The sequence below is a fragment of the Entelurus aequoreus genome, linkage group LG05 (assembly GCF_033978785.1).
Source record: "Entelurus aequoreus isolate RoL-2023_Sb linkage group LG05, RoL_Eaeq_v1.1, whole genome shotgun sequence".
NCBI classification, from domain to species: Eukaryota; Metazoa; Chordata; class Actinopteri; order Syngnathiformes; family Syngnathidae; genus Entelurus; species Entelurus aequoreus.
In genome coordinates, this window is record NC_084735.1 from 32,564,118 (window position 1) to 32,576,508 (window position 12,391).

A 12,391-nucleotide genomic window follows, 5' to 3' on the forward strand; every position below is an offset into this window, starting at 1 on the left:
TTACTGTACTTTTGAGCGCTTTTTTCTTGCTTCGTTGGTATGAAAAATTGTAACATTATCTAGAGCCGAGCCCGATCTGAGTGCTTGACTGCTTGTTTCCGGCTTGAGGTATCAAAATAAAACACCATTTGATTTTATGTGAATTGGTACACGGGGTAGTAACAACGTCCCTACTAGTGACCAAGCTAAAGGCTAAATTATGACTCTGATTCATTTTTTTACTATCATTCATTAGTGGTGAGCACCTTCTGTATACACTTTATAATTTAAAACATGTGTTTAATTAATGAGACATATTTAGGGCTTGAACCTTGATACCATGCATTTATCTTTGCGAGTGAGCAATGGCGATTGAAGAGAGACTGGGGTGGTTATGGAGCTAAGTACAATTTAATAATTTTTAGTAACAGTCACTTTTATTGCAAATGTTTATCCGAAATCAGAGAAGTTTAGATGACTATGTATGAATATTATACACATCAGTCCTTTCCTCTAACTGCATATTCTTTATAGTCCTTAGCATGACATATAGTAATATTATGTCATTCTATTTGTAGAAAGAAATCAAACAAAAAGGAAAAAACATATTTTAAGTAGTTTTTGTGTGGAAAGGTTGTTTTTTTGGCAAACCCAAACCGGTCACAACTAATTGCACCCGAATATGTGTATGGCGTACGGAGCCCTTAAAGGGACATGGAGGGAAAAAAAAGTTTTGCGAGATCTCGCAATACTTTCTCGCTGTGTCAGTTTCACTTCCGGTTCACCATCGCTGTGTCTGTTTTACTTCCGGTTCACTGACATAGGAAAAAAACCTTTTGCGAGATTTCGCAAAAAATATTGCGAGATCTCGCAAAAGTATTGCGAGATCTTGCAAAACATCCATGTCCCTTTATGGGCTCCGTAATGGCGCATGTTCTTCATGTCACAATATTAATGGGTGGGCATTGAGTATTGAAAACAAACAAACACACAAAGCATTGCGCACCGTTCTAGCCCATTTTCTTCTGTCGATCCAGGAACTTTTGTCTTCTGTCAGGAGGAACCTCATCCAAGCCAATGCCATGATTGCTTCCCCTAGAAGAGAAAATGCAACTTTTAGGGCACATGATTACACCCGGTGAGAGCTCAAGTATTACTTACCCTTTAATGTCTGGAGGAATGGGGAGAGGTTTCTTGAAATCTTCCCTTCCAACCAGCCAGTATGTGTACTCAATACCTTTTCCCTATTAAAAAAACAAACAAAAAAATCAAAAAGTCATCTTTTGGTCTGTGAGTTTCAGTCAACTTACCTTTAACTCCGTCAGACCGCGAACATCAATTTTGTATCCCAGCTTCAAGCTGTTTAGGACATCCACTGTGCTCTGGTTGACGTGGATTCTGTAAGCTGCACAAAACACACAAAACCACAATGAATGCACAATTTGAGTGACTCCTCATATTATTGCTGTCAGGTATTCAATCTGATCTGATAAAAGAGGCATTCCCAGTTTTCAACCACTTGGAAGCAGCAAACTACACATCACCAGATTGCAACTTTACACAAATTCTAAACTGGGGTTTAAATTCAAGTTTGGAAAGTCATCTAAATGGATAGAAAATTACAATAACATCTCATGAGACTTCTACACATCACAGGAGACATTTCCGCTCATGTAATTAGTGTGTGTTGGCTGTTGTTTATTGTTTATTGTTTATTGAATGGATCCCCATTAGCTGACGCCAAGGCGACTGCTAGTCTTCCTGGGGTCCATATAGGAGCATACAAAATTAAAATACAAAGAATACATGCATTATCAGACATTATACAATGGAAAAGTACAACATAAGATAAAAAGCTAGTTAAAACCAGTATTAAAAATTCACGTCATGTGGGCAGCTGCAATAGGTGTATCTTCAAAGCTGTCTTGAATGACAATTTACTTTGTGAGAGATTAATGTGAGTTGGCAACCCATTCCAGAATGATGTACATCTATACATGACTGTATGTTTGAGGAAATTGGTCCTGGGAGCAGGAAGTGCCAAATAGCCATTGCTGGCATTCCTAGTATCATGAATATGTGTGTTAGTTGATTTTAAAAACTGTTTATAAAAGTAATCCGGTGATTGATCTAAAATGATAGTTCTAAAGAACATAAGGAGACTACAATGCATCTTTTGTTCAACAGACAACCAGGACAGGCGTGAATGCATATATGAAATATTAGTGCGCAAAGAACATTTAAGTAGCAGTCCAGCCGCTCTGTTCTGTACAAATTGCAGTTTGTTCAGGTCAGACTTAGTCGTAGCGGACCATATTATAGGACAGTAATGAAGATGACAGAAAACCAAGGTGTATCACTTGAGCCATTGTTGAGGATGTCAAGAAGGTGGAGCACTTCCTGACCATGGCTAGACCTCTTCCCATTTTCATTGAAATACCATCAATATGATCGGACCATGACAGTTGACTGTCTAATAGCACACCAAGCAGTTTTGCTTTTTTGACCTGCTCAATAGGTATGTCTGACATTGAAATATGAAGCTGTGGGTCATCAACAAGCATATGCCTGGATCCAAAAAGAATGCTTTTTGTTTTGTCAATATTCACAACAAGTTTACTATCATTTACCCAGAGTGACACTCTCTCCAGGTCCTGATTTAAATTATTTTGTAGGTCATTTAAGGTAGAGGCAGTACTGTATAGAGTTGTGTCATCTGCATACATAACCATATTGGTGTTTGTTGTAACACAGGGAAGATCATTAGTAAAAATAATAAAAAGTAAAGGACCTAAGCAGCTTCCTTGAGGCACGCCGCAGTAATTGTACTTGCGTTCAGATAGGCTACCATTAAAACACAATCTCTGTGATCTTCCTGATAGATAGCTCAACATCTAAGAAAGTGACATACTATTAAAACCATATTTTCTCAGTTTGGAGATAATTATGTTGTGATCTATGACATCGAATGCTGCACTAAAGTCAATCAGAGAGGGCTACCGCTGAAAAAGTGTGATCATAACCGTAGAACCGGAAATAGACGAATAGAAAAGCGCTACACACCTCTGTCCTGGCTGCTCAGTACAATATGGGTAAAGTGACAATGAAGAAAACAAACGTGCACCCGAGTGTGAGATGTGTTTTGTCTTCATGTGAAGAGACTCTCCTCTCAAGCACAATCTCATTACTCCCACTGCGCAACCATCACATGTTATCATGTGATAATTACATGATACAATACAGTCAATCAGGGAAGACAAAAACAATAAATGTTGTAGAAATAGTAAATGGTCTTAAAGCTACCTTGTGCAGTACTAAGGTATTCAAGCAATACAGTATAGCTAATAGCTAGCTGGCAACTAGCCAATGGTGACACCAGGGGGTGGCCCTGGCTGACTCCTGGCCACCCCAGTGTCTAGTATAAATTGTAGCAGCATCAGACATGCTTTTCACCTCAAATGCACAGCCTCCCAGGCAGGCAAGCTGCTGTAGACCTTCGGCCGCACACAGCAGCCAGCTCTCCCAAGAGCATGGACAACCCGGTTTCATGCAATCTCCTCAATAATTGGTCAAACTACAATTACGTGACTACAGGGTGCCATCTAGGCAGGCACAAGTCATTAAAACAAAATTTGGAACTTGTTGAATTAGGTCAATCCCAACGTTGGAACAACCAGCTTTTTGATGACGTTTAATCAATGTTTGGTTTTGACGTTGATTTGACCATTGAATTTTGGTCATTTCTTAACCAATATTTTAACACACAAATACAACATTGAAACAACATGCTTTTTGACAACGTTTATTCAATGTCAAGTTGTGACGTTGATTTGACCATTTAAATGTGGTAATTTCCCAACCAACAACATGGATCCAATGTTAGACACCAACGTTGTCTCAATTTACAAATTTACACATCGTATTCATGTTCGAAATAAACTGAAACTGAACTAAACTGAAACTGAACTGAACTGAACTGAACTGAACAAATACAACTATTTTGCAACGTTGTTTCAAAGTCAGTTAGATTAGATTTAGATTTATTGGTCCCCTTGGGGAAATTCATTGTCACTGCCGTACATTTGAACAATAGACATTACACATCACAAAAAATAACAAAAAGACATCCTACATGACCAACACACATTTACAGGCTTGTCTGACAGGTCGGCCGGGCCTGCTGTTAAGGGCAGTTGTAGCTGCAGGGATAAGGCTTTTCCTGAGGCGGGCCCTCCGGAATTTGATAGTTCTGTACCTGCGCCCTGATGGTAGTGGGATGATGTATTGGTGTAGTGGGTGAGTGTTCTAAAGCAGTGGTTCTCAACCTTTTTTCAGTGATGTACCCCCTGTGAACATTTTTTAATTCAAGTACCCCCTAATCAGAGCAAAGCATTTTTGGTTGAAAAAAAGAGATAAAGAAGTAAAATACAGCACTATGTCATCAGTTTCTGATTTATTAAATTGTATAACAGTGCAAAATATTGCTAATTTGTAGTGGTCTTTCTTGAACTATTTGGAAAAAAAGATATAAAAATAACTAAAAACTTGTTGAAAAATAAACAAGTGATTCAATTATAAATAAAGATTTCTACACATAGAAGTAATCATCAACTTAAAGTGCCCTCTTTGGGGATTGTAATAGAGATCCATCTGGATTCATGAACTTAATTCTAAACATTTCTTCACAAAAAAATAAATCTTTAACATCAATATTTATGGAACATGTCCACAAAAAATCTAGCTGTCAACACTAAATATTGCATTATGGCATTTCTTTTCACAGTTCTTTTTGACAGACATTTTAGTGAGGGTCAAACCATCATGGCATTGGGGAAACTCTGGGTTTATGGTATTGAATGGAATAGCCTACTTGATTTGATGTTCAGTTTATGAACTTACATTCATATTTTGTTGAAGTATTATTCAATAAATATATTTATAAAGGATTTTTGAATTGTTGCTATTTTTAGAATATTAAAAAAAAATCTCACGTACCCCTTGGCATACCTTCAAGTACCCCCAGGGGTACGCGTACCCCCATTTGAGAACCACTGTTCTAAAGGACATGTATGTATAATCAACGTTGTATCAATGTCTTGTGCCTACTAGGATGTTACGTACCAGTTTGAAGACAAAGCTAAGCGACACTTCAGTCCCTCATTATAGATTTATTTGAATTGAAGAGTGTTTGCCCGTGTAAACGTGCTCTGTTGTGCGGAACGGGAATGCGCCACTCGCAAAAAATGCGGGAAGCAATTGCATACGTTTCCCGCAACCCAAAAAGGAGAAAAATATGGGAAGTCGCCGGAAAGGCCAGAGAGCCAATAACAAGAGATTCTTGTGCGAGGTAAGCCAGCATACAAACACATGGAAACGTGGTGTATCGCACTCTCAGTATTCGTGAATTAATACACTTTGCCTGACAAAACTTTGCTTCAAAATAAACCTTATTTGCATGTGTCACCAATAATCCGCACTAACTTAATACATATTGCAGTAAAAAGCAGCATTAGTTGAGTATTCAAGTAATTATGGAGACAATGAAATCAGAAAGCCATGACTCTCCACAGCAAAACCTATGAAAAATATTCAAAAAAGCCAAAATAAAAGCACAGGCAATTTTTAGCGCAGTGATTACAAACAATACACATTTCACACTAAAGTCATTATTTCTCCGTAATTGTTGGTCCTTAACTTACTTAAAAGGATTTTGGCAAAATGAGGGTAATACGTTTATTTTCGGTCGTCCCGGCGGGAGCGTGTTAGAGAGCTGCTGGTCAATAAACAGTGCATGAATATAGTGGTGTAGTGCTTAAAAAAAGTTATCACTATATACACTATATTGCCAAAAGTATTTGGCCACCCATCCAAATGATGAGAATCAGGTGTCCTAATCACTTGGCCCAGTGTATAAAATCAAGCACTTAGGCATGGAGACTGTTTCTACAAACATTTCTGAAAGAATGGGCCGCTCTCAGTGATTTCCAGCGTGGGACTGTCATAAGATGCCACCTGTGCAACAAATCCAGTCGTGAAATTTCCCCGCTCCTAAATGTTCCAAAGCCAACATTATTATAAGAAAAGTGAAGAGTTTGGGAACAACAGCAACTCAGCCACCAAGTGGTAGGCCACGAAAACTGAGAGAGGGGTCAGCAGATGCTGAAGCGCATAATGCAAAGACTTTCTGCACAGTCAGCTGCTACAGAGCTCCAAACTTCATGTGACCTTCTAATTAGCCCACATACAGTACGCAGAGAGCTTCATGGAATGGGTTTCCATGGCCGACAGCTGCATCTAAGCCATACATCACCAAGTCCGATGCAAAGCGTCGGATGCAGTGGTGTAAAGCACGTCGCCACTGGACTCTAGAGCAGTGGAGACGCGTTCTCTGGCAATTTGATGGACCAGTCTGGGTTTGGAGGTTGCCAGGAGAAAGCTACATTTCGGACTGCATTGTGCCGAGTGTGAAATTTGGTGGAGGAGGAATTATGGTGTGGGGTTGTTTTTCAGGAGTTGGGCTTGGCCCCCTAGTTCCAGTGAAAGGAACTTTGTATGCTACAGGATACCAAAACATTTTGGACAATTCCATGGGATGGCACTTCAAGTTCATATGTGAGTAAAGGAAGGTGGCCAAATACTTTTGGCTATATAGTGTATACTATTTGACAAAATATAAGCATGTTTTATTGTAAGTTAATGAGCTGGAATATATTTAGAACTATATTTAAACTCATTATTTTGGTTTATTTTGTCAGGAAAACTTACGCCAGAACGACTCAGTTGCATGCTTTCGGGCACAGCCGCACACGTCCTTGGCACCAAACATGGCGCCTCTCGTTTAGTTGTCCATACTCTTTCCATACACAACTCTGCCCCTCCCCCTCCATCCCTGCTGCTTTTGCGCGCTCAGACAGCAATAGCTCAGCGCGTGCCACCCGTCAACAATATCAAAATAAGATAAGAAAAAAGATGAAGAAAACTACCGGTAAGTAACTAAGTCAAAATATTATTTAGCAAAACAAGACTACACAATGAACCAAAGTATATTAGTAAGCATTTCCTTAAGTCCTTTCTACAGGCCGATTTACTACAGTAGACTACAATTCTGAAATTATGGTTTATAGTTTTGGTGTGACACTCCAAGATTTAAAGTAGCCCCATCTGAAAAATGTCTGGAGGCTTTGATTGATTGAAACTTTTATTAGTATATTGCACAGAATAGTACATATTCCGTACAATTGACCACTAAATGGTAACACCCATCTACGTTTTTCAACTTGTATAAGTCGGAGTCCAAGTAAATCAATTCATGGTACAAATATATACTATCAGCATAATACAGTCATCACACAAGATAATCATCAGAGTATATACATTGAATTATGTACATTATTTACAATCCGGGGGGTGGGATGTGGAGGTTTTATCAAATCCGATTGCTCTGAGCTTATCTAACAGTATAGCATGGTTAAGGGTGTCAAAGTCCTTCTGAAGGTCCAGCATGACCATGCCGGAGTATTTGCCCGCGTCCACCTCATGTTTGATGTGGTCGGTCAGATAGAGGAGGCATGTGTCAGTGGAGTGGTTAGTTCTGAACCCGGATTGGAATTTGTACATGAGTTTATTAGTGGCAAGGTAACTATCGACCTGTTCATAAACTATTTTCTCCATTACTTTCGAAATGGAACTGAGAATAGAAACAGGTCGGTAGTTACCAGGTTCTAATGTGCTTCCTTTTTTAAAAAGGGGAGTTACTCTTGCTATCTTGAAATCTTTTGGTACTTGGCCTTGTTTAATTGAGAGATTTATTATGTGTGTGATGATTGGGGCATTGGTCGTGGCAGAGTCCCTGAGGAATCTGGAGGGGATATTGTCAAGGCCGGTGGCCTTGTTTAGGTGGAGTGCGCTCAATTTTTTAAGCACCTCGTCAGCTGAGACCATTTCTAATTTGAAAACGCCACTGCAACTAGCATGTTAATCACCACCCGGCAACAAGCGTGTTAATCGCAAGCTGAAAACTAGCATGCTAATCGTTAGCTGACAGTTAGCGCCACAAATTGCTAGCTGGCAACTATCTCACTAATCACTTGTTGCTAGTTTTCTCTGCTAATCGCTAGTTGGTAACTCAAGCACTAATTGCTAGACATCTTAAATGCTAACACGAGTAGAACAATAGAATACTTCATGTTTTTATTTTAAACTTGCAAGTTACAGTAGGGTGGCTAAGCCAGTGCCATTTCTAAACGGCAATACATTGTGTTGGGTCAATGTTAATGTGTATTTAAAGACATTTAAGTGTGTGATAAAATTCAGGGGAGAATAAAAAAATATATGTTTATGTATGTTCCCATGTACCCCGGGAAGTCCTGTGGGGAGTGCTCAGAGAGTATGGGGTAACGGACTGTCTGATTGTGGCGGTCCGCTCCCTGTATGATTAGTGTCAGAGCTTGGTCCGCATTGCCGGCAGTAAGTCAGACCCGTTTCCAGTGAGGGTTGGACTCCGCCAAGGCTGCCCTTTGTCACCGATTCTGTTCATAACTTTTATGGACAGAATTTCTAGGGGCAGTCAGGGCGTTGAGGGTATCTGGTTTGGTGGCTGCAGGATTAGGTCTCTGCTTTTTGCAGATGATGTGGTCCTGATGGCTTCATCTGGCCAAGATCTTCAGCTCTCACTGGATCGGTTCGCAGCCAAGTGTGAAGTGACTGGGATGGGAATCAGCACCTCCAAGTCCGAGTCCATGGTTCTCGCCTAGAAAAGGGTGGAGTGCCATCTCCGGGTTGGAGAGGAGATCTTGCCCCAAGTGGAGGAGTTCAAGTACCTCGGAGTCTTGTTCACGAGTGAGGGAAGAGTGGATCGTGAGGTCGACAGGCGGGTCGGTGCGGCGTATTCAGTAATGCGGACGCTGTATCAATCCGTTGTGGTGAAGAAGGAGCTGAGCCGGAAGGCAAAGCTCTCAATTTACCGGTTGATCTACAATCCCATCCTCACCTATGGTCATGAGCTTTGTGTTATGACCGAAAGGACAAGATCACGGGTACAAGTGGACGAAATGAGTTTCCTCCGCCGGGTGGCGGGGCTCTCCTTTAGAGATAGGGTGAGAAGCTCTGCCATGTGGGAGGAGCTCAAACTAAAGCCGCTGCTCCTCCACATCGATAGGAGCCAAATGAGGTGGTTCGGGCATCTGGTCAGGATGCCACCCAAACGCCTCCCTGTGGAAATGTTTCGGGCACGTCCGACCGGTAGGATGCCACAGGGAAGACCCAGGACACGTTGGGAAGACTATGTCTCCCGGCTGGCCTGGGAACGCCTCGGGATCCCCCAGGAGGAGCTGGATGAAATGGCTGGGGAGAGGGAAGTCTGGGCTTCCCTGCTTAGGCTGCTGCCCCCGTGACCCGACGTCAGATAAGCGGAAGAAGATGGATGGATGGATGGATAGATGTTAAAAAATCTACCAAAAATGTCACAATTCCACTGTACTACCTTTGCGGACCCCTGTTAAAGATCTTGTGGAAGATTACTCACAGGGTTTGTGTGGAACAATTTAGATTAATCATGATTCAATAACATTTTTAATCTAGAGTCAAGAAAGAAGGGAACCATATTTATTTGTTATATTGTTTTTGTATTGGTTTTCTATTAATTTATTCTTTGTTTTTATTCAGTCATTGGTGTAGCATAATATTGTTTTTAATATTGTTTTTAACATGGCTGTGCAGCACTTTGGAAACATTCTTGTTGTGTAAATGTGCTATATAAATAAAGTGGATTGGATTGATTGGATTGGGAATAACCCGCCTGGTTCGGTCCCTGCTTTTCTGCCCCTAGCATGAGGGGTGAGCTTTGTAACCACCGAGCTAAAAGCTCGGGCTTTCCACTTGGATAGCCAGCATACTCTAGAAGTTGTCAGGGAGTGAGGTTTACCATTGTACACACACACACACACACACATGCACACACGCACACACTTATATATATGTACATGCACGTAACCTGTTAATCAACCACCTTTAACATAATTTGTTATGCAATTTCATTATATATATATATATATATATATATATATATATATATATATATATATATATATATATATATATATATATATATATATATATATATATATATATATATATATATATATATATATATATATATATATATATATGTATATATATATTTATGGAGCTGGTTTGATTTCTTGTGTACTTCTGTAAATCCAAGAGCATGTAGAAGGACGCTGGAACATACCTGCTTATTTATTTAAATTGAAACTTCAAATTGACCTCTAATTCTGTTTATAGTCTTAACGGATTAGAAAGGACTGGTCACTTAAAGCCCTGTTTAGCCCCAAGCAGCATGCACACACCTGTCCTCTGCTGCTCTTTGTATCAATACAAAAACACTCACTTCTTGTCTCTCCGTATAAAAACGGCACATAGATGTGATGTATTGTTATGGGTTATTGTTTGTTGTTAAAACAAAGAGGAATAGCATTTATTCAGCATATGACAATGTTGCGTAAGACACTCACACAACCCGGTGGACTCCATTCGAGATGCTGTGTTGACTGTGTCTCCAAAGAGGCAGTACCGAGGCATCGTGAGGCCCACTACTCCTGCTACCACTGGGCCTGGAAGCACGCACACACACACACACACACACACGTACACACAATAAGATGGTCTTCTTTGCCAAACAATATACTGTATGTCCATGATGTATTTCATTGTTTAACATATTACATTGTTTGGATTGAAAAATTAACCTCCATCACAAAATGAATAGCATTGACTTGTGTTTGATGCTGTGTGTTAATTGGATGACAGCACCCTAAGTGGATAGTGCCTCGCCATGCCAAGAGTAAGTTCCAGACAAGGATGAAGGAGGTAAAAATACCTCCTTGCCTCAACAGCTTGGGTTGCTTCATGCTTACCCCTCTACAGCAATTCAGCTTGTATTTTATTGTACAATCGTTTTCTCTTTCATTGTATTTCTGGCATAAACACTTTATGCACAACTATTAACCACAATATTTCTTTATTGTGTCATTATTCAATACATCAGGGTTATCCCGATACCAAATTATTGGTACCGGTACCGGTACCAAAAATGTACATTTATACTTTTTGATACTTTTCAGAATAAATGGGAACACAACATATTTCATTATTGGCTTCATTTTAACAGAACATATCTTGATACAATAAACATACGTTTTTAATTGCACTCAAATGTCAATTTTTTAAGATTGGAATTCAAATTAAAAGACATTAGACACACTGGGCTTTTCTTATTGCACTCAAAGAACAATTTTAGAAGACTAATATAAAAATTAATAGGCGCTAAACATATTGGGCTTTTTTTTATTGCAATTAAAGAACATTTCACAATTTTCCATATCATATATAGTCTGCATATAATAGGATTAGGTTAGAATATAATTTAACGTTTTTTTGACATTGTAAATGCTTCATGATTTACATACTTGCCAACCATCCCGAATTTCCCGGGAGACTCCCGAATTTCAGCGCCTCTACCGAAAACCTCCCGGGACAAATATTCTCCCGAAAATCTCCCGATTTCCAGCCGGAGCTGGAGGCCACGCCCCCTCCAGCTCCATGCGGACCTTAGTGACGAGTCGACAGCCTGTTTTCACGTCCGATTTCCCACGATATAAACAGCGTGCCTGTCCAATCACGTTATAACATCTACGGCTTTTAGAGAGTGCACAACTGTGCACACAACAAGGAGACGAAACAGAAGAACGAGGAAGATACGGCCATGGTGACGCCAACGACGAGTAAGATGAAGAAATACGCTTGTAAGTTCCAAAACGAATGGAAACAACAATTTCAGTTTATCCAGGACAGTTCGAAAGGGAAGGGGTATGCTGCCTGTAAACAACGACATCCTCGGTACAGAGCCCACATTTCTTAACCATTGTTGGCCCGCGAGCCCCACCTAGAGGGCTGCCATTTATTATCTGTTTGGTCCGTATGGGCCGCAGTGGTACTCAGTTGTAAAACACTTTTCCACCACTTGTGGCAGTAATGACAACAGCAAACAAACGAGAATTCTGGAGCTAAAGTTATAGAGAAGTTTCTTAAGCTCAAAAATTAGGACTAAAGTGGTGAAACAGTATTTTTATTTGCAATTTAATTCTGTTTAAATTTTTTTAACAAATGTATCTATTTTAGCACTGCGGAATTGTATGTAAACATTTTTTTTAATCAGTTTTTATGGGTCCCTTCTTTTGCAGTATATTTGATTAGTATTTATTTTTGTAATCAGCTTGACCTAAGCCTTGATAGTAGTCTTTGTGATTAACACATGCTTTCATATTACTTGACAAGGTTGTTAAGTGGTTAGCTATAACTACTGAATACAGTTCAAATGTAATGGTAAGATTAC

At 39.8% G+C, this 12,391-nt stretch overlaps 1 protein-coding gene across 1 annotated transcript in view; it reads right to left on the reverse strand.

Annotated features, from left to right (window-relative positions):
• Positions 1–326: 326 nt before the first annotated feature.
• The window catches only part of LOC133650511 (retinal guanylyl cyclase 2-like), a 29,024-nt gene continuing 16,959 nt past the window's right edge, over positions 327–12,391 (reverse strand). The window contains exons 16-19 of the mRNA XM_062047830.1: positions 10,512–10,610; positions 1,290–1,384; positions 1,141–1,223; positions 327–1,074 (exon numbers count right to left, since the gene is read on the reverse strand). Of these exons, the coding sequence (XP_061903814.1) occupies positions 990–1,074; positions 1,141–1,223; positions 1,290–1,384; positions 10,512–10,610 (362 nt within the window). The 3' untranslated portion in view covers positions 327–989. The remainder of the gene's footprint in view (positions 1,075–1,140; positions 1,224–1,289; positions 1,385–10,511; positions 10,611–12,391) is intronic.